Source organism: Microcebus murinus, chromosome 5 (assembly GCF_040939455.1).
Source record: "Microcebus murinus isolate Inina chromosome 5, M.murinus_Inina_mat1.0, whole genome shotgun sequence".
Lineage (NCBI taxonomy): Eukaryota > Metazoa > Chordata > Mammalia > Primates > Cheirogaleidae > Microcebus > Microcebus murinus.
Window position 1 is genome coordinate 98245513 of NC_134108.1, and position 20420 is coordinate 98265932.

Below are 20420 nucleotides of genomic sequence, written 5' to 3' on the forward strand. Positions count from 1 at the left end.
AACGAGGATGGGAAGGGTCACTTCTAGCTCAAAAACTCTGATTATAATTCCTCTCTAAACCCAACAACCTGACTGCAGCCTGCCAACTTGGACTTTACTATATATCTCCTTATCTTTAACTATCAGTGTTATTGAGATGATATTTTCAATATCACCAAATTCATAGTTTGATGCACAAATGTTCACAGTTTCTTTGGAAACTTAGGAGAACCAGACATCCCTCTAAGGTAGCATATTTGAAAGTGCAGCCCTCCCTAAAGCCCAGGGTCAGGACTAAAGGACTTCTTTAGGTCTCTCAAAGTCTGGGGATTCTTCTATTCTCTGACTTCGTAGCATTGCTAAAGACATGAACACGTTGATAATCTTAATTTTCCTTCTGCTCTGAAATCACGGTCTAAGTTAGTGGTCATCTTGTAAAGGTTTAATCCAGGCATCCTATCCCACTCATCAGCTCTAACCCATTTTTGGTTTGTTCTGGTTTCATTTCTCTGATTTTTTTTTTTTTTCTTTAGTGAAAGCAAAGCAAAAACTAGGGCATTGGCCAAACAAGTCCGTCCACTTGGTGGAGAGGTTTGCAGATAAGAAGGATTTGAAGGACTTCCCATGGGCGTGAGGGGAATTGCACACGCCATCGGGGGAAGAGGACCAGGAAATCACTTCTTGTTTTTAAAACAGTAGCGAGGCTCTTGGGGATGACTCTGTGAGGCGCACAAGACTGCAGCTGGGGAGGCCCCCGCCAGGCTGAGCGTGGGCACAGAGCCGCCCGTCCTGCCTGAAAGCTCGAAATGAGCCCTGCTCGTCTGTCCCTCCGCCGGGCGTGAGGCCTCCGGGAGGCTGCGGGGCAGATGGCCCCTTAGTGGAAGCTGGGCAGCTTTGAGACATCCGATCAGAGCGGGAGCCAGCCTGGGGACAAGGGTGCCCAACAGGTAACAGGCATTTCTCCTACTGCGCCGTCTCCCTTTGTAGCAAGATCTCAGGGGCGTCTAACTCACTCCTCTTAAGGCGTCTTCCACTTGTGATCTTCTTTGCCCGATTTCCTTTTGTACAGCCGTGGCATGTATGTTGGGAAGGTCAAGAGCATTGCACTGACTGTTGGTCAAGTCGATGAGACCATGTTAACGGAGATAGAGTATCAGGCGACTAGCTGGGATCCTTTGGGATTTTCTTTATCATAGAGAGTTTTTTTTTTTTTAATTTTCTTTTTAAAGTGAATTGTCTGATCCCTGAACCAGAAAATGCGGTAAGAACCAGAGCGTTCGTAAACTACCAGGCCGTGAGTGCTTTCACGGGCAGACGCCATTGCTGCGGCTGTGCAGAGGACGGGTGGGGGGGCAGGAGGAAGCTGGGTCTCTCTCTGCTCTCAGACAGCCCTGCAAGGGCCAGGGGCGACCTTAGGAATGTAAGATGCAAGCTGCAACCCCTCACCCATGGATGAGGGGGAAGGAGTCTGCATTCAGCTCCGGGAAGGACATCCGTTCATCCTGGGCAGTGTCGGGGCTTCAGAGCCGGGCAGGCTTGTTCTGAGCACGTAGGAAGGACGAAGGGCTCTGTGATGTGTGGCTTGTTTCCATCATGCTGCTCCACTGTGGCTCTGTTTTTCCTTTTATAAAGGGCTAACATAGTTGGGTTTTTAAATTTTTATTTTATTTTATTTTATTTTATTTTATTTTGAGAGAGAGAGTCTTGCTTTGTTGCCCAGGCTAGAGTGAATGCCATGGCATCAGCCTAGCTCACAGCAACCTCAAACTCCTGGGCTCAAGCAAATCCTTCTGCCTCAGCCTCCTGAGTGGCTGGGACTACAGGCATGCACCGCCATGCCCGGCTAATTTTTTCTATGTATATTAGTTGGCCAATTAATTTGTTTCTATTTATAGTAGAGATGGGTCTCGCTCTTGCTCAGGCTGGTTTCGAACTCCTGACCTCGAGCAATCCTCCCACCTGACTCCCTAAGTGCTAGGATTACAGGCGTGAGCCACCACGCCCGGCATGTTTTATTTTTAATTTTTGAATTGCACAAATAATACATGAATATAGTCTTACTGTAAAAGAATATCTATTAGTTTTTCAAGCCCTGCGCTCCCACTATGCAGTTTTTCCCTCTCTCCAAAGATTGTTCTGTCAATAGTTTGCCATGTTACTGGTTAAAGGCTTTATTTTCTGTTCTTCCCAGCTCTTAGCACAAGCCTGGCACAGGGGTACAATCAATTCTCATTGTCGGCTTCATGGGATGATGCTTAACAATACCTTACTCTCGGTGAAAGGGTGAAATGATACACAGGGGACATGAATAGCTCTTTTAACACTTAGAAAAGTCTGAAACAGTTCTGCTCATTTTTACCGTTACTACTTTTGTGTTAGTTGTGGCTTTGGCAGTTACTTATATTAATAACAACCTCCCAAGGATTAAACTGCAGATTTGCCAGTTAGTGGTTTGGACTTTTCCCTTGGTGACCATCAGAGGTAGCCTTGTTCTGGAAATGAAAGGAGGGAAAATAAAATAAAACAAAATTAACCAGATAGATGTATAAAGCAGACAATAGCTAGCTAGCTAGCTAAAGTGGGTGGCCCAGAGAAGATGGGGCGAGGGTGGGAGTTATTCCCTTTTAAATCGATGGATAATAAATGCATTTAACAGATTTCCATCTCTTTTAGCATTCTGTAAAAATGTGGCCTCATCCCCCTTCCCCCATACGTCATTAGGAGAGATGTGACTAAGAAAAAAATCACTATGAACAAGCTGATATGGGTCATGGAGTGAGGAAAGAAGGTACAATTAGCAATGTCAAACCCAAGACTAATTACAAAACATTTTCAGTTGCTATTTTGTAATATTTTCTTGCCCTTTTCAAGGTTTCTCTACCCCAAACTAGAAGCCCAGTAGGTACTGCTGATTTTGGACATTCTATAGTGGGCCATCCTGTTAAATTTGCCAGCCTTTCTCCCTTCTGCAGTTCTCTGGGTGATCTGAGTAATAATTTCACTCTACCACTCAGTATTGGCCACGTGATAGACTTCCCTTGACACCCTATAGACCACAAGCGCCCACTGAGTATGGCTTTAACTACAACACAGTAATGTCCTTTACTGTGCCATGGGGTACTTGGGGGCATTTTTGAGCAGTTAAAAATATTACATGGATTGCCACCTACTCTGGTTGATAAGGCTAATCCATGTCCTCTACATATTATAAATTCAGTCTCTCGTATGGGATATGCAACTTGTTAGTTCTCAAAAGACTTTCCTATCTCTACTTTCACCATGCCACAGCTAAAGCAGGTATGAGAGGTTCAGAGGTTCATTTATTTGCCCAGCATCACACAGTGAATCTTTCTGTGTGAAGAATCTTTTCTTGGTCAGCAGTGTGAGGATAAAAGCCGTGTGGCATCGAGAATCAATGTGGTCGGCCGGACTCTGTCAGCTTTGTACCCATGTGGTGGATGTTTTGCTTTGAATCTGAAGGTAGACCAAACTACTGCCTGGTCCAGAGGTTAGCAGATTCTAACACCTGCTGTCCATTAGTATCACCCCAGGAGCTTTAACAAAAAGAAAACAGTGTCCATCACACTTTGCTAGAACAACTGAATCAGAATCTCTGGGAAAGGGGGCTGGCATGGTATTTTTTTTTTTTTTTAAATCTCCAAAGTGATTCTATTATGCAGCTGGGGTTGAGAATCACTGAGTCTTGGCTATTAGAGACACAGTGGCTAAACTGGGAAGCAGAAGCAATATTCTGTGAAGCTGGGGCTAGAAGTAGCAGCAGCAGCGAGCATTGTGCATTACAATTCTGAGATGAAGCGGAGATGTCCAGTGCTGCCTTTCCAGCCTAAATTGGAACGACCCACTGACTTCACTGCAGATACATTGGCTCCCTGTTGCCTGCGCATTTTACACAATCAGATTTAATGCGCTAGGTAAACAGGATGTGCTCTTCTAATGCCAGATGACTATGGGGTCATACATTGACTCAAGGTCACTTTATCATTTTTGTATTCCAATCCCAAGAAAAAAGAAAAAAAAAAGGAATATTAATTATCTTTTTTTGCATGAACTGCCACTTTTGGGGTTGAACTAAATATAGATAGACAATAAGTCAGGGCTGTTTTTTAATCATAAGCCGTGCCTCTGCAGCCTTTTCCCCTTTGATATTTCTTGATATAATTTGAGTTCGTGTCTCCTCGGTGTAATGTTTGTTTTCTTCATAGAGAGTGCTAGGAGAGGCTGTTCAGTATTTATCTCCATTTCCCTAGCACCTGCGAGTTCCCGCAGAGTAGGTGCTCCAGTAAGGCTTGTTGAGTTTAATATATGCATTGGCTCTGTCCGGGCAAACCATGAATTCATGAGTTATTACCTGCTCAGTATTTCAGTTCACATTGCATAGCTCGGGTCAGGATGGTTAAAATAATTGGAACCTTGCCTATTTCCTAACAGATAATCACAAAAGTGAAACCTTTAAAATCACAGACCAGTGGATTCTCCCTTGCTGGAGAGAATTGCCAAATGCTGTGGAATTACGAAGGCAGAGAATCTTTTCCCTGTTACGCTCTTAATGGGAAGCAAGTTACAGGCATTGAGAATTTTAATAAGTACTGTTTACCGAGTACTTACGGTGTGCCAGGCACCATGCTCAGTGCTTTGTAAACATCATTAATTCATTATTCATTTCAATAATCCCGTGCCTCAGGTGCTATTATAATTCCTAATTTATAGAGGAGGGAATACAGAGAAGTTAAGTAAATTTCCTGAGGCAAAAGTCTAGGGAGTTAGGATTCCATCTCAGGCAGTCTGACGTCAGAGTCCATATGCCGGATTCCCATGCTAGACTACAAAAACCACACAGTGCTGCAAAATGGTCCACATGGCAGGGCCAGATGAGTAGCTGAGGCGGGAATTCAGAGTATTTGGGAGAAAGATGTATCTCTGGGGAAGGCAAGAAAGGAGGCAACATGCTATAAGGTTAGGTGGCAAACTTTGGCCAGTTGCTATGCGACCTCTGTTTACCCAAGCCTCAGTTTCTTCCTCTGTAAAATGGAGATGATGATAGTTCTCACAATACAGGATTCTAAGGAATAAATAGTCCAGTGCATGCTTGGTGCTTAGCCTAATGCCTGCCACATAGCGAGTGCTTGATAAATCATGGCAATTGTTGTTGTTACCAAATGAATAAGCAAGACCTGAAATGATGAGTAAAACTCAGAAAGAACAAATCAAGTTATTTTGGTTGCCAAGAATAGTGTGAGAAGAAACCGAGAGGTAGCAATTCATTCCGCCAATACTTACTGTTAATATTTATGACATAATTTGCCAAAGAAGGTACAGTAAACACTAGTGAGTGGGTCAGCCTGTTCTCTAGCCAAGTGTTAGGGGAGAAAAATTGGCAAAGGTTATGACATTAGGTTGTGGCGATTATGCTTGTCAGGTGAATTAGCCTACATATCCTCTGGGCACTTGAGACTGTTTAAAGTACTTAAATATGACTTAGGGGCAATCTAGGAAAAACAATGTTCTAGGAGAATAAATCAGCTGCTGCTGTTGTGTTGGATAATCGGTCAAGGAAGAAAGGAGGGAGAAGGCTCATTCAGGGGATTATCGCAACCATACAGATCTCAGATGATCACGTCCGAACCGATGAAGTGGCTCTGGGCGTATCATTAATGGGACATTAACAGGACTTGGTGACGGTTGAATTGCTGCTTCTACCCCTGCCCCCTCTTCTTGTGTCTGAGAACACCTGTGGCATTATGAGCCTGGGAAACCAGAGAATGGAGCCAGCAGTTGGCAGGTGTGGGAAGAGACAGAAGTGGGACAGAAGACAAGTTCAGTTTTAGGTGAGACACATTTAGACACAGGTGGAAATAGTATAGTTGGAAAGACATGCCCAATATCCGGCAAAGAGGTCAGGATGGAAATACACAGTTTTGGGAACTCTCACATAAATTGGTAATTAGAGCTGTGGGAGTGCACGAGCTCCCTAAGGGACAGAGTGTCAGAGAAAAGGCGAGGACGAGAAGACCTGCCTGGCGGGGCTCACAGTGAGAGGGTTGCAGGTGCCAGGGACAGGGTCACGGGAGGAGGAGGAGCAGGGCGAACACCCAACATGGAGCTGAGAGACCCAACTGGGAAGGCAGAAAAGGAGGCAAGAAATGAATGAAGGCAGACAGCAGGTACGACAGGAAGCCAGGAAGAAGGACTGGAGAAAGTGCCATGGGTTTGCCTCTGTAACGTGCTTTGCACAGTGAAGCGAGGGCTAAAGTCAGACTGCCCAGATGGAGGAAATCTCGAAACAGCAGGGGCTTCTCCGGGGACTGCATTTTTGCGGGGACAGAGGTGAAGTAATACTTTCTCGTTTTGAGTAAGTAGCACACACGGTATTGTTCAAATCTAACAAAATCCCGAGAGAGGGAAAATGAAAATTTAGAAGTCCCTGGCCAAGGACAGCAGAGCCTGGTCTCGGGGAGATGGCGTGGACGAGGGCTGTAGAGGGAGGAACCGCAGATGGCTGAATCAGCCCTGCTGGTCGCTAAGATGCCAGCATGCTCTAAACCACATGGTAAATAACACCTGCCCCAAGCCCCCCACCCCAGCCCCAGCTCAGCCACCCCCCTCCCAAGGATCCCCGGGAGACCACCCCCCCCTGTCCAGCAATGCATCACTAATATCAGGCCCAGCAGGAGCCCCCTAGCCCCCTGCTCTTGCAGAGGTCAGAGATTGTTCTGATTGGTTCATTGGCAGAAGTAGTAGTACAATATTCCAGCATTATTTTGGATCTCACCTAATAAATGTAGAATCACAGAACTGTAAGGCTTAAACTTACTCCCAGGCCCTCTGACGCTCCAGCCAGCCCTGCAGCCAGCCACAGGGCTACCCTCCATCTGCAATTGGAATGCACCCCCCCACCCTTCCAACCCCCACCAAGTCCCCCCTCTGCTGCCCCCTCCCACCCCCCATTGTTTTGCCAGGGTTTAGGGAAACCCTTCCACGTGGTAAATTAATGCAAGATAGACCAGATAAGAGCAGAATTAAGAACTCGATGTTTTCATAGAGATGGCAATCTCTTGCTTAAAGGTTAAAACCTGCCAGCAGCTTACAACAAGGAAAGAAGGATAAAAGGTTATCAACACTGCCCACATGTGCAGTGTGTTTTGGAAAACTTGACCCCATTGTGTACAAACAAATGTTCCTCTGTAATCTGATAGCACCGGGCTGCCCTGACACAATGCCGCTTGGGGACCTGATTTCAAGGCAAAGGAAAGTGAAATAGAAAAGAAAAAATTTCTTCAAGGCAGTTCTTTGATTGGCATTGTGTCTCCTGCTTGTATTAAATAAATATTTAGCTTATAGTTCTGCGTGTGCAAGAGATGAATCATCTAATTAAATAAGGTCAGCAAAGATAAGTCTTCACCACCTCTGCAGCTGAAAATACAGATCTTTGAAGGCAGGCTCTTCCAGTCACACTGGAGGATTTTTAATCTGTACTTCTACAATTCGGGAGGCAGGTTATTGATGACAGCCCATCCTTATGGCAACTTCGTGTCTCATGGAGACGTGCAAAGAGAAATAATCGCAGTAAAATCTGGAATGGCAGTCCTCCTGAAATTTGGTATTAGCATTTGTCATCCACCATGAAGAGAAATTCTGCCTTGAATTAGTCTCCAGTAGCAGAATGGCATATGTGCTCCTCTGTTTTGAGCCTCTCACCTAGTCTCCATTTGGATAAGCATATGTTTTAAAGGGGGTGTCTGGACATAGTCTGTACCCCAGAACATGGTGGGGTGTGTAAGGAGAAATAGCCTTGGCTTCTCTCAAAGGGTACATTAGCATGTCTAGGTAGCTGGCCACAGGCCAAGGTTGGTAAGAGGCATGGATTCCCTTAATGATGTCTTAATGGTATTAAGCACAGTCAGTTCTTTTCCTAAATAGAAAGTCATGCATGTCACATCACCTACTGGGTGGGCTCTGAAAGCCAACCAGCTTACACGTGGGAAGAAACTCTACTCTCTCTCCTCCACTTTGCAACCAAATTTCTTGAGTTTCAAGTGCTCACCATGACCAAGTGCTCACCACCCCCACATACTATAACTCTACCCAATATGATTTCCACCCCAACCACCCTAATGAGACCCCTTTGCTCTTGCTAAGAGCATATCATGCCTTGGAATGCAATGAGCAATTTCAGTCCCTTCCTTAATAGTCCTCTCTACACCATCGGACATAGTCCCCTACGCCCTCCTTAAAACTCGGCCCTCCCTGTCTTCCATCATTCTCTATCAGCTTTGTTTCCCTCCTGCCTCTTTGATCTCATTCCCGGTCATCTTGGCTTGGTCGTCTTCTTTGACTTCCTTGACTATATAATTTACAACAATAAATATAGTACAAGCAGGAAGGCTAAGGGCCTATGTTAAGTGTGTGTCGGTATTGGAGGGAAGTAGGGATTATTTATAGCTGAACAGATCAGAGAACCTCCATTCTGGGACGTAGCTTTTTGCCTGGACATTGAAGGATGGGTAGAATTTGAACGTGCAGTGATTGTGCTAGGACTAAGGGACAGGAAAAGATGGAGCGTAGCAAACCAAACAAATGACAGGATTATTTTGGTTTTGCCAAACACTGAAAAATAGTTTGATGGTAATTACCTCTCCACTCTGAAGATTAATTCTCAAAGATTGAATTTTGTGTTTTTACTTTTGAATGAGCACTGGAAAATCTCTTACACTATTCTTAGATGGTGAAAAAGCAACCAACTTCGGTCGTGAAAATAATTGTAGGTGCTTGTCATATATGCTTAACTCTTAAGAATAAAATCTAGGTCTTAGAGAGCTTTGAGGACCAGTGAAAGTGGTTGCTTTTATTCTAAAAGCAATGAGGGACCCATCATGGAGTATCATGAACTGGGAGCTTCAGGAAGATGAGTCTTGCATCTTTGTAGAGATGGGGCAGAGGAGGAGAAGACAGAAAGCCATGCTTCAAACCGTGCAAGGCACACAGCCTGTTCTCTTTCTTCTCTCCCTGCCACCTCCCTGCCCCAAATAAAATCATGGAGGGTCAGGGCTGATGAAGCAGGAGAGGAGTTGGTCTTAAGCACTGGTTGTATCTAAGAGTTGAAAGAACAAGCCAGTTTCACAACAAAGGCGCCTGGTGCATACTCCCTCTGCAAGAGAACGTCATTAATGACCACTTCGAGGGACCCAAACCCTTCATCCTGCCAATGTCAAGCCGCTGAGAACCCTAGTGACATATTCCTGACATAAAACGTCAGGGGGTGCTTTCTTTTCCTCTCCCTGTCTTCTAACCTCACAGACAGGAAAATAGAGTCAGAGGAGACCAGGAAATTGCTCAGAGCCACGGTGGTTAATACTGAGGATTAGATCATATTTCCCAGCGTTTTCTAAGAAACAGTTGGCTCACACAGGTCGGTGAGTTTTAGTGGAGAGTGCCTAAGATTTAATCTGAAAGAGATTGGGAATGACATCTGATCATTTTCTTTCTTTCTCTGTGTCTCTCAGTTTTTGCCTGCTCTTTAACTCCAGGAATTTTAGGATGAATATGGACTTCTAGGGAACTTGCAATTAAAGGGGCCCTGCTAAAGACACACTGCTTTGAATGAGAAAGGCCACTCTACGTTTTTAACTGGATGAATAGGGGATTTTTCCCCCATTAGACAAGTTCAATAGTCTCCCCTGACTTCTTTACAGGCAAGAACAGCTATGTGCTGTAGGATTTAGGCAAGATTACTGATATAAGTAAGGAAGTTTGTCTTTAGGTCTCTCCCCAAATGTGGCAGCAACCCCCCAAAGCTGAAGTTATCTTCATTTCCCTTCACTTCACTTTACTGTTCTCATTGGTCAGACCCATGTCATACTATTGTAAAATAGTAGTTAAAATATTTTGAATATTCCCTTTCCCCCAAACTGGTGGCCTTCTCCTGTCTTTCAAGTGGAGGACCCCTCCCCTTTGCTGGTAACTGACACTGTAAATCATTCCTCTACATCCTGAGAACAATCTCCCACCTCGCACACGGTGGGGTCCTCCCTACATCTCTATTTCTTTTCACTTGTGATTTTTTTGAGGGAGTCAACAAATGAGTCGACAGAGATAAGAATGCTAATTTTATCGAAAACCATCTCAGAAGAGGTGGGGGTTGGGGGAGATGGGGACAGTATTGGCCAATGGCCAGACCTGACCATTTGGAAGCACAAAAGCCCACTCTTTCTTAGTAAAGGATGGAAAACCTCTAATAGAGAACTAAGCAATGCATTGGCTGTGATTTGACTATAGCTGGGACATCTATTCCCACAACCTAAACTGCAAAGCATGTCTCCAAAACCCATTGAGTTGCAGAATTTAAAAAAATGTATTTGATTGCCAGAGTTGCAAATTGGGCCAGTTTTCCACTGGGGAAGAGGAAAAGGTGGCAGTTGGCTGCTAGTGATTGAAGTACAGTTTCCCCTGGCATGTAAATCTTGGCTGCCATCAGTGTGTTATGCTGGCCACAGCTCGCTGGCACTCCCTGCAACCCTAGTGCCAAATCCTGCCCTTCCTGATGGCACCCTCTGGAATCCACTGATGGTCAGAGTAATAACCATTGCGGCCTGCGTCTCTGGAGTTCTTCATGGCTGTTCATCTCATTTAAGCCTCAGAAAACTCTTTAAGAGAATTAGGGGAGGGATATTTATCCTCATTTTACAGATGGGCAAACTTGGACTCAGAGAAGACAAGTGACTTACATAAAGTACACAGTTGGTTTATAGTGATCCTGGATCCTAACCGGAATCTTCTGTCTCTTTTCTTGTGTCCTTTCCCAAACAAGACATGGGTATAGAAAAGCCAATAAGGAAAGGAGTCTGCACAAAGTAGATTGTCTTGGTCCCCAGCCCTAGTAGGATTGGAATTACTCCATGCGATACTCTAATTTTTAAATGCAATAATGATTAATCTGGTCACCAAAAAAGCTTCACTTTCATCACCAGCATTGTACAGAGATAGTTCTCAAAAATCAATACATAAGATGGGATATCAATATTCTATATTATCTACCATAATATGAAATACTATAAGATACAACTTATATTTTTATGACTAAGTCCAGACGTTTTCATTCTAATGAGTTATGAAGTCAATTTAATGAGTTGCTACCAGAATTAAAAAAAAAATAGGGTAAGATAGGAGGATATAACAGAATTGAAAATGTCAAAGTACATTGTGTGTTACAAAAGTGAAGAGTGTTCTCTGAATCCTTTGGTTCATATGTTATGTGTACTGGATCACAATGTTAAACTTACTGAGTAGTCTCCTCCTTTTCTTGTTTCCCTTTTCTTTATTCTCCCTTCTCTTTTCTTCTCTCTCCTTCTCTGTGTATATAGGAAAGGTACCCAGACACCTGCTACCTTGGTACTATTATGGGTACCATCTCACCCCCGGCCTCTCTAACACCGTCTTCTCAGGGGTCTGGGGTGGAGATTGTTCTCTCCCGTTCCTCTATGCTCCTCCTTCCCTTCCCCTCTCTGTTGAGAAGGTCCTTGTGCAGTGTGACCTTCAAGACAGGGCTTGCTAGTTCTTCCCCTGTTTAATAAATAAATTGCTCTATGCGCTAAGCCATCATATTTCCATTTCAGGCAAAGCAACTCAAACTGGAAGAAATGAAATCCCCAAGGAGAACCACTTTGTGCCTCATGCTTCTTGTGATTTATTCTTCCCAAGCTACACTGGACTTGAATTTAGAAGCCATTGTTCATCCTTTGGTGAGTAAATCCATGTCTGCTATCATTGTTCCTGTCACATTTTCTCTGACTTCCTGGGAGTGTCACTGAGGGAAAATGGTTCTTAAAAAAATTTTAGGGAGCAAAAATTTTTAGGGAAAGAAAAAAAATTCTTCCCCTAATTGCAAAATTTTAAAAAATATTGCAAATGGGGGGGGGGAGTGAATATAAACAGACATTAGTGTATGTACCGAGCTACAACTTGCCAGATTCTGAAATCAGTGCCAGCCAGAGAGAACTCCGAGGCTTCCCTCCTTAACTAAATTGCAACGTCTAGGACTGAGGCTTCCACCCTGGGAAAACTGTTAACAATGACAGCAAAGCAGGTTTGGAGCATTGAGCAGAATGTATGTTCTCAAAGGATACGTTTTAACTGGAGCACCAGGCTAGACAAAAGATGGCAATCAACGTGGGTGTGTATCACAATCATTGATTGATAAAGCTGAGAAGCTTAGCAGGTCATAGATATCATCTAATAAGCCTTTGCTGACAAATTATCCAGGTGGGTTTGCCTTTGGAAAGTCAATGGGAGTTCAGCTTAAGTAAAGGAAGTGCTAAGTACCCCCTTCCTCCTTATGGGAAATATTGGGTCTTTCCTTAATTAGGATCTCCATGCACCAGAGACAGGGCATTTACTGGTTGGGAAATCTTAGGAAACTGACGCAATTCTCTCTGTCTCAGTTTCTTCATCTGTAAAATGATGACCGTAGTACTGATTTCCTATGATTGTTAGGAAAATTGCATTAGTTGATATTTATAAGATGCCTTAGAACAGTGTCTGGCAGGTCATAAATGCTATATAAATGTTTGCTGTTATTATTTATCCCATTGTAATTGTATTTTTTCTGCTTTTCTTTTGTTTCTCATATTTTAGTTCTATTTTTCTTTTCAGTCAGTCACTGTTGTTAGAGCTTCATTGGTCCATTTTTTTTTTTGCATTATAAAATGCAAAAAAAATTGTCCTTTGTCCTGCTTGGTATATTTTAAGTCTTTGTCTTCTATTTCAATTGTCAATTCTGCTTTTGCATTTGTGTTTGCCTGATCTTGGTCATTTATTTTTTGTTTAGCCTTTATATACTGTTTTGCTTTAATGGTTCTCTTGTAAACAGCATGTGTTTGAGTTCTTTTTCTTTTAAGCCAAATCTGAGCAAATTATGGGAGTATGATTTATTCTTATTTGATATCATTTTTAAAATGCTTGATCTTATTTTTAGGATTTTGCTTCATGGCTGTGCACTTTCTACCTCTTTCCATTTTTGGGTCTTTTGTTGTTTGGCTTAGGTTATCTTTGTCTTTTTCTTTCTCTCTTGACTTGAGGGGGGAATCCTTGGTGGGTCTCCTCTTCCAAACTCCAGTGTGCAGGGTACACCCTGTACAATCATATGTAGCAGTCTGCTCATATAAAGAAGGGAAATATTCACACTTCTTGTGGTCAGTGCAGAGCTTTGTCTATCGGTAGCATCTGGGGCGAACACCAGAGCTGGAGGGGATCTCAGGGATGGGGGTAGCTTTGCCTCTGTTTCAGGGTTTCTTAGTGCTCCTGGCTGCATCCATGCTTTCCTGCTACTCCAGATCTGCCCTCATAGTGGCACAGGGGATAAGCCAGTGACCTCCTCTGGCTGCTGGAGGAATTTGAACTTCATCTTTCTGGAAGCTCCTACCACCTACCGCAAATGATCCAATTTTCCTCGATAGATCTACCCTTCAAGGTAGAATATCCTCATACAACCCAAAGGTTGAGGACCCCATTGGAAAGGTGCAGTGGAGCCTGCCTGATCCGCTTATACTGCCCTAAGCTGCCAGCCATTTCCCACGGCTGACCTGCTATCTGAAGTGCAACATGTGGTGACAGGCTTTTTTTTTAAAAAAAAAATGATGGTAAAATACATACACAAATTTAACATCTTAAACCATTTCAGAGCATACAGTGCAGTAGTATTAAGTATATTCGCATTGTTGTGCAACTCATCTCCAGAATGATTTCATCTTGCAAAGTGAAACTCTACTCCCATTAAAAACAACTCCCCGTTTTCCCCTCCCCCAGTCCCCTGGCACCCACCATTCCACTCTGTGTGTCTGTGATTTGACAATTCTAGATGCTCCAAGTGAGTGGAATCATGCAGTATTTGCCTTTTTGTGTCTGGCTTATTTCACTTAGCGTATTGTCCCCAAGGTTCACTCATGTTGTAGCCCGGGTCAGAATTTCCTTCCTTTTTAAGGCTGAATGATGTTCATTGTATGTACGTGCCACGATCTGTTTGTTCATTCATCCGTCGAAGGACACCTGGGTTGCTTGTACCTCTTGGCTATTCTGAATAGTGCTGCTATGAACATGAATATACAGATAAGGAGTGATGGGGATTTTAAACTGTGGTGATGGAGCCTGGCGCTTTGCAAAGTTCAGTGTGAGCTTGGGTCCACCCAGGGACCTTCTTAAAATGCAGATTTCAGCTCTGTGAGCCTGGGTGGGGCTGAGAGGCTGGCTTTCTGACAAGCTGCCCTGGCCTCGGCTCCACTGTCCACTCTCGGAGTAGCTGGGCTGTGCACTCTCCACTTTGGCATCAGGCCTCAATTTGAAGCTCTGACCCTCACTAGCTTTGGAAACTTCGTCAGGTTTCTTCATCGCCCTGAACCTATTTCCTCCTCTACATAAAATGAGAATAAATAGTATCTCTTTTATCTGTTTGTTGTGAGGATGAAACGTTCTCATCCATGTACGTTTTAGCACAGTGACTAGCATAGATCCCAAGTGCTTACGAATTTGTGGTTACTTTTAATATTCAAGTACAAATCCATCTATCTTACTATGCTTATGAGAGGAGACATTGTAACAGGACTCTGGCTCGATTATCAAACACAGAAGCAAAGATGTGCAATCTCAGGCTCCAGGTTAAGAAACAGGGGAGAGTGTGGCAGGGCTCTGGTGAGTAGGGGTGAAAGTTGGGACAGCTGGGGCCCTTGGTGACCACCCTGTTTGCCAGCCTGCTCCTAACTGATTGCCCATCCCCGTTCCAGGCCACCCGGCCCGTCACCGCTACAGTTATTTATAAAGTCATCATGCCCGACAGGTGGGGAACTTCCTGGAATCGGTGACCTTGTCTCTTCCGCTGAAGCTGGGCTGTCAGGAAATTCCCTCCAGACAGGGCTGGCCACTGTGGCTCATCTGGGCCGCTCTACCCAGACACAGCCAGCAGTGGGAGGTCCACCCGGAGCTCTGTTCTCTTGCCTGGAGCGAATACCCAGCTGAGTGTCCTGAGAGCCCCTGGCGGGCACTGGGCTCTCTAAGTTTAAGAGAAAGGGCAAGTGTTGGAGTCTCACAGTTCCCCAAGGACTCAGGATGGCAAGACGGGTGGCCAGGGAGCCCCCGGCCAGCGGGACACATAGGCACACACCACTGCCAGAGACTGCGCCACACGCTTGGGGTGCCCGGGCGTGTGTTATTTTTCGTAATGCAAGAAACTGAGGCTTAGAGGGAGTAACTAACCTTTCCAGCTCGTGAGAATCTGAAGCAGTGGGATTCAGTTCGTGCTGTGACTCTTGCATTTCCTCTCTTCAAATCTGGGTCCCCTGACCTGGCAGTTGGCTTTTTGTACCTTCTTAAATCTGGGCTGGTCAAGGGCATTTGCCATGACCACCCCCAACACCCCAGGGGCATCACTGCTGTCACTGTGCCTTTTCCTCCTTTATCTCCAGTGACTGCAGGGCTTAAAACACAAAGTAGGTTATTCTACAAGAAGCTGGGAATCCTCAGTGAGCCACAGAGAGGCCTTAGGTGACGGGGTTGTAGAAGCAGCACTTTGCAAAGATGTGCCCTGAAAGTTCCAGATGAACATCATAAAGATTCAAGAAAATTGTCAAAAAGCAGTGTTTCCCAAAAGGTGGCCTCACACTCAGGGACACGCTGGTTAAAAAGGCAGCTTCCTGCACCTCACCCCGGACCTACTAAATCAGATTGGGGACAGAGGAGGCAAGTGACCCCAACTCTCACAAAGATTTGAAATAACTCTGTGTTAAATTGAAATAAACCTTGATTTTAACATACAATAGACCATGGCAAGACTCTTTAGTCCCACTGGGAAACAAAGAATGAACAGTTGATCTGGGAGAGCTACCCAAAGGTGACCACTGGTGGTCACCTTCTTCGGGGCTGTCTGAGGTTTCTAACTGCAGCCATGAAGTGTGGACAGAGAAACCTTCTGGGTGGGACCCCCTCCCCTTGGTTTCCCCCCACTCCAAGCCCCAAGGAGGGTGGAGGCAGGAATTCAGGGAAGAACCTTCCTCCTGCCTGGGCTCAGGGCCAAGGCAGTCTCCAGGGGAAGCCGGCAGGAACCAGCCCCATACATTGACTTTGCGCCTTCAGTTCCTGCATATTTAAGTGTATCCAAAATAACGTCTGCAAATACAGCAGCAACTGGACTTTTGAAATTCCAATCACCATCCGTCATTCCTCTGTTTATTTCTTCAAGAACGTTTATGAACTGTTGGGTACACAGCCCCTCCTCGCTTCCTACAGACTCTAATGCTTTCCTCAGCCTGCGTCTCCTGACCAGGGAGGGGACATGCAGGGGACTGTGAATGGCTGACATCTGATCTGTTCCTGGTAAGGGGAGGGAGAGGACCAGCCAGGGGAACGATTCATCATCGAAAAGGAGAAGTGGGGAGGAGGAGGTAATCCAGAGAGAGGAGAAGTGCTAGGTAAAGAGAGACTGGCTCCCCGAAACAGACCGGCTTCCCAGGGTATATGCTGATAAGGTGACTGCAATGCCTGTTTGGACAAGTGCAGGCTTTGGAGCCCGGCTAGTTGGGTTTGAATCCTGGCTCTGCCATTGCAGGCTGTGTGACTTTAGGCAAGTTCCTGGACCTCTCTGTGCCTGTGCTTTCTCATCAGTGAGATGTGGATAGTAACAGCACCTACCTCTTAGGTCGCGCCGGCACAGGGTGCTGAATACATCTTCGGAATTATTATGTTTGTGATTGTTGTGATGTGAGATAACGAGAAAATAATGGCAGACAGCCCTGATGGCAGAATGAGCTCTGCCTCACGTGGTGGTCGTGGGCGGGTGGAATTCCTGGTAGAGGCCACGTCTCTGTGGGGCGGGGGCTATCTGGGAAGGCTACAAAGAGGTGGGGCTTCTCTACTGAGCCTTGAAGGGAGTTTGGACTGGGAAGCACCTCACAGGGAAACCTGCCTGCAGGCGGGGGGAGCGAGGTGTCAGGTCAAGGTCAGAGGTGGGGTAGGCTTGGTTACCAGTTGCATAGCTGATGGTGATCCCATTAGCAAAGCCATTCAATGCCAGTTATTCACGAAAAAGTAAGGAAAGGAGGTGAGCTTCACAGAGGTGAGCCAGGTGGCAGTGCACAGACAGAGGGACATGTGAACGATGCCCATCTCTGAATAGCATTTACTATGGCATCAGAATGTTCTCAGCGATTTACATTTATTAATCATTTGATCCTCACAACGACCCCACGTGGTAGACTATATCCCCATACTAGAGGTCCCCAATACTATAGGTATTGATCCCCATACTATAGGTAAGGACTGAGGCATAGAGAGGTTAAGTAATTTGCCCAAGGTCACACAGCCATTTTATGGTGGAGCTAGGATATGAGCTCAATGTCTGCAGAGTCCTTGCTTTTAACCAGCTGTACTATAGAATAATAACTAAAATTTATTGAGAGCTCACTATGTGCCATGTTGTATTTCACTTAGTTCTCATAATAATCCTACAAAGTCGGTACTACTGTTATAATTATTCCCATTTTACAGAAAAGAAAACTGAGGATATGTAACTTCCCCAAGCTCACATAGATACCTAGTAAGTGGCACAGCCTTGTACCCATGCAGTCTGACTCTAGAGCTGGCTCTCTTAGTCCCTGCCACAGAAACCAGTAAGGGAAACATCCAGAAGAAAAAGGACTAGAGACGGAAAAAATAATTTCTAAGCACGAGCAATGGTTAAACAGCCCTAAAACAGCGGAAGTGTTGAGGTGGGGACAGGCTGGGTGCTGAGAAGAGGTCGTGAGACTTGTCTCAAAGGTCGCTGGAATGACTCAGGGTTTAAGTCTTAGGCAGAAAGTACAAGTTTAGACCGTTATACTTTGTATTTCTTGACAGGACTCAAATCCCAGGAACTCTGATAAACTCAGTGGTGATTTCTTCCTTTCCTGGCTCTAGAGACTGGTCTATGCAAAATGAATTCTTGGGTCACACTACAGACGTTCTCTCAACCATCCAGTTGCGAAGTCCCCAGCATTCACTGAGCACACGGTGCCAACCCCAAATCTGCAGCCCTAAGCTCAGCGCCAATGTTCAGGGCATTTATGTGAGCAGAAAGCTGTAGTGAAAACACCGCTCTAACTACCATTAATTGACAGTTTTCCCAAACGTTCTTTCAGATTCTCCATGAACGTGAACTCCCCGGTGAAGAACCACTAAGGCAAAGACGAGCAGGTATGTAAACGAATGGCCTGGCAATGTCTCCTGTAAGTCTAATCAAACGATGTAGGGTGTAACTTTTTAAAACAACATGATCCACGTCATTCAGCCTCCAAACACAACAGGGTCAAATAGCCCAGTTTCATTGCTAAAAGTGATTACAAAGCAACTCTATTCTCTACTCTGTGCAATGACATTAAATGAATCATAGTGACACATTAAACCCCCTGTCCTCCTTCCTTACCATAATCTTTTCTCATATCCCCAGATCTCCCTGCGGCTCTCTCCTCAACCGCCTCCCCCCACCAAACAGCCTCCTCTGCTCCCAACCCCGAGTCCTTTCCTTCGGCCTTGCTACGTTTGTCAACTTCTCTCCTGCAGCATTTTATTTTGTGGATCAGCTTGACCACTAGGCTCAAGTCCACCGCCTCTGTTTCCCACTCCAGTTTTTCCACTACACCCCGATGAAGTGGTCTTAGAAAAATATGAGACCCTGCCCGCTAGAAGGCTGGGGGCGGGTGGAGCGCTGTGGCCCCTGGCCCACTGACCCTGGAGTCCCATTCCGAGCTGAGCCCGGGCAGGAGTCGGTGTACGTCTTCAGGCCGGATGTTCCCGGGACCTGGTCCTCCCACTTCCATCACAACCTTTCGAAGGCCCAAATCTGATCCCTTCATTTTTCTCCATAAAACCCTTCAAGGGCTCCTCGTTGCCTTGGAGCCGAAGCCAGTCATGTGCTCTCGTCTCGCCGGGACTTCCGTGCGTTTCCCACCTGATCCCCTCTGCTCCCGTTCACGTACTGCATTCCCACCATCACCCCCCTTTGTCTGTCTGGAGGGGGGGCGCCTACTTAAGTCTCCGGTCACATGGCTCCTGCCCCGTAAGGGCTTCCATCGACTGCTTTTCCCGGGTCCCCAGTGCCATTGGCACTTTTCTATTTCACAACATTGTCCCAAAGCGCTGGAATGAATTTACTTCCTGCTCCCTGTCCCCAGTAGATGGGAGCTCCCTTGAATTCTCTCCCTCTCTGTAGCCTGGCATCAAGCCGGGTTTCTCTCTCAATAAAGGAGTGAACAGATGAAGAGCTCGCACGTGGTCTAAAAGACGCACGAGGCTTCCAAAGAGAGCAGGCCTGCCCTGAGGCCGGAATGGAGGCATCTGTTTGAGCCCCGCACGGTGCAGTGACCAGACGCACCTGCCGCCCAGTGCGTGAAATGCCAATGTGCCTGCATTTGATTAAGTCTTGAGGTGCTCTCGTTGGAAGGTCCCACCACTGCTGGTTTTCCCTCCCTCCCCTCCTCTCCCCTTCTTTTCCATGCCATCCTTTCCTCCTCCCTCCCCACTTCTCCCCTCCCCTTCTCTTCCCTTTCTTTGCTTTTCTGTTTCAGCCTCGTTTTGGGATCCCGCCCTCCCTTCCTTCCTCCGCCCCTCCGGTGGCCTGTAGCTCAGCCTGGCCTTTCTGTGCCGCAACACGAGCACCGTCACCTCACCCCATCCTGGCAGCCCCGTCACCCCTCCTGCACCTTGTGACAGGAACAGAGCCAGAGATGTGCCCACTCGGTCTTGTGAAAGACTGTTATTTATTTATTTTTTAAGTCAAACTGTTTGCTGCTGAGTTCCAGCTCCAAGTGTCCCCCAAGTTCTTCCAGGACTCAGGCTGCCACCTTTCTCAGGAGCCCTTGGTGACCACATAGCTGTGAAAGTAACGTCTTCCTGCACGTCCAAGCCCGGCTGTTTATGAGCCGTGGTGACAGTGCGGGAGGGCAGCCCTTGGGGAGGAAACCACCTCTACATCTAAGGATTTGACATTCCAAAATTTTTCCAGGCATGCTTTCATTAAAAACAATCACGGCGATGATAAATCGCCATGAAAATATGTTTTCCGTTTATTTTACATGGTCCTCTGTGTTCTTGGGCCTCTAGAGTCGTTTGGGAAGTGTTAATGAATCAACCCATCATCTGCAGAAGATGGATGGGGCTTGGTACTTTTACAAAATCACTGAAGTAAGAAATGGCCATAGAAAGGCCCAGGCTCTGTGTATATGCGTACAAGTGTCCCCCAGTCTCCACGGAGGATTGGTTCCAGCACCCCTTCAGATACTTAAATCCTCAGATGTTCAAGTCCCTGATAGAATATGATATAGTATTTGCATATAACATATAGATATCCTCCTACACACTTTATATCATCTCTAGATTACTTATGATACCTGATACAATGTAAACACTAT

General features: G+C 45.6%; 1 protein-coding gene across 6 annotated transcripts in view; it reads left to right on the forward strand.

The window, feature by feature from the left end:
• The window catches only part of ADGRF5 (adhesion G protein-coupled receptor F5), a 98910-nt gene that overhangs the window by 30823 nt on the left and 47667 nt on the right, over window positions 1–20420 (forward strand). For 2 of the 6 annotated variants that reach the window (XM_012744826.3, XM_020286993.2), the window contains exons 1-3: window positions 603–926; window positions 11610–11735; window positions 18153–18207. In XM_012744826.3, the coding sequence (XP_012600280.2) occupies window positions 11634–11735; window positions 18153–18207 (157 nt within the window). In that variant the 5' untranslated portion in view covers window positions 603–926; window positions 11610–11633. Of the gene's footprint in view, window positions 1–595; window positions 927–11609; window positions 11736–18152; window positions 18208–20420 lie in introns of those variants that run through there. The other 4 variants (XM_012744830.3, XM_012744831.3, XM_076003307.1 and 1 more) reach the window with 3 other exon arrangements.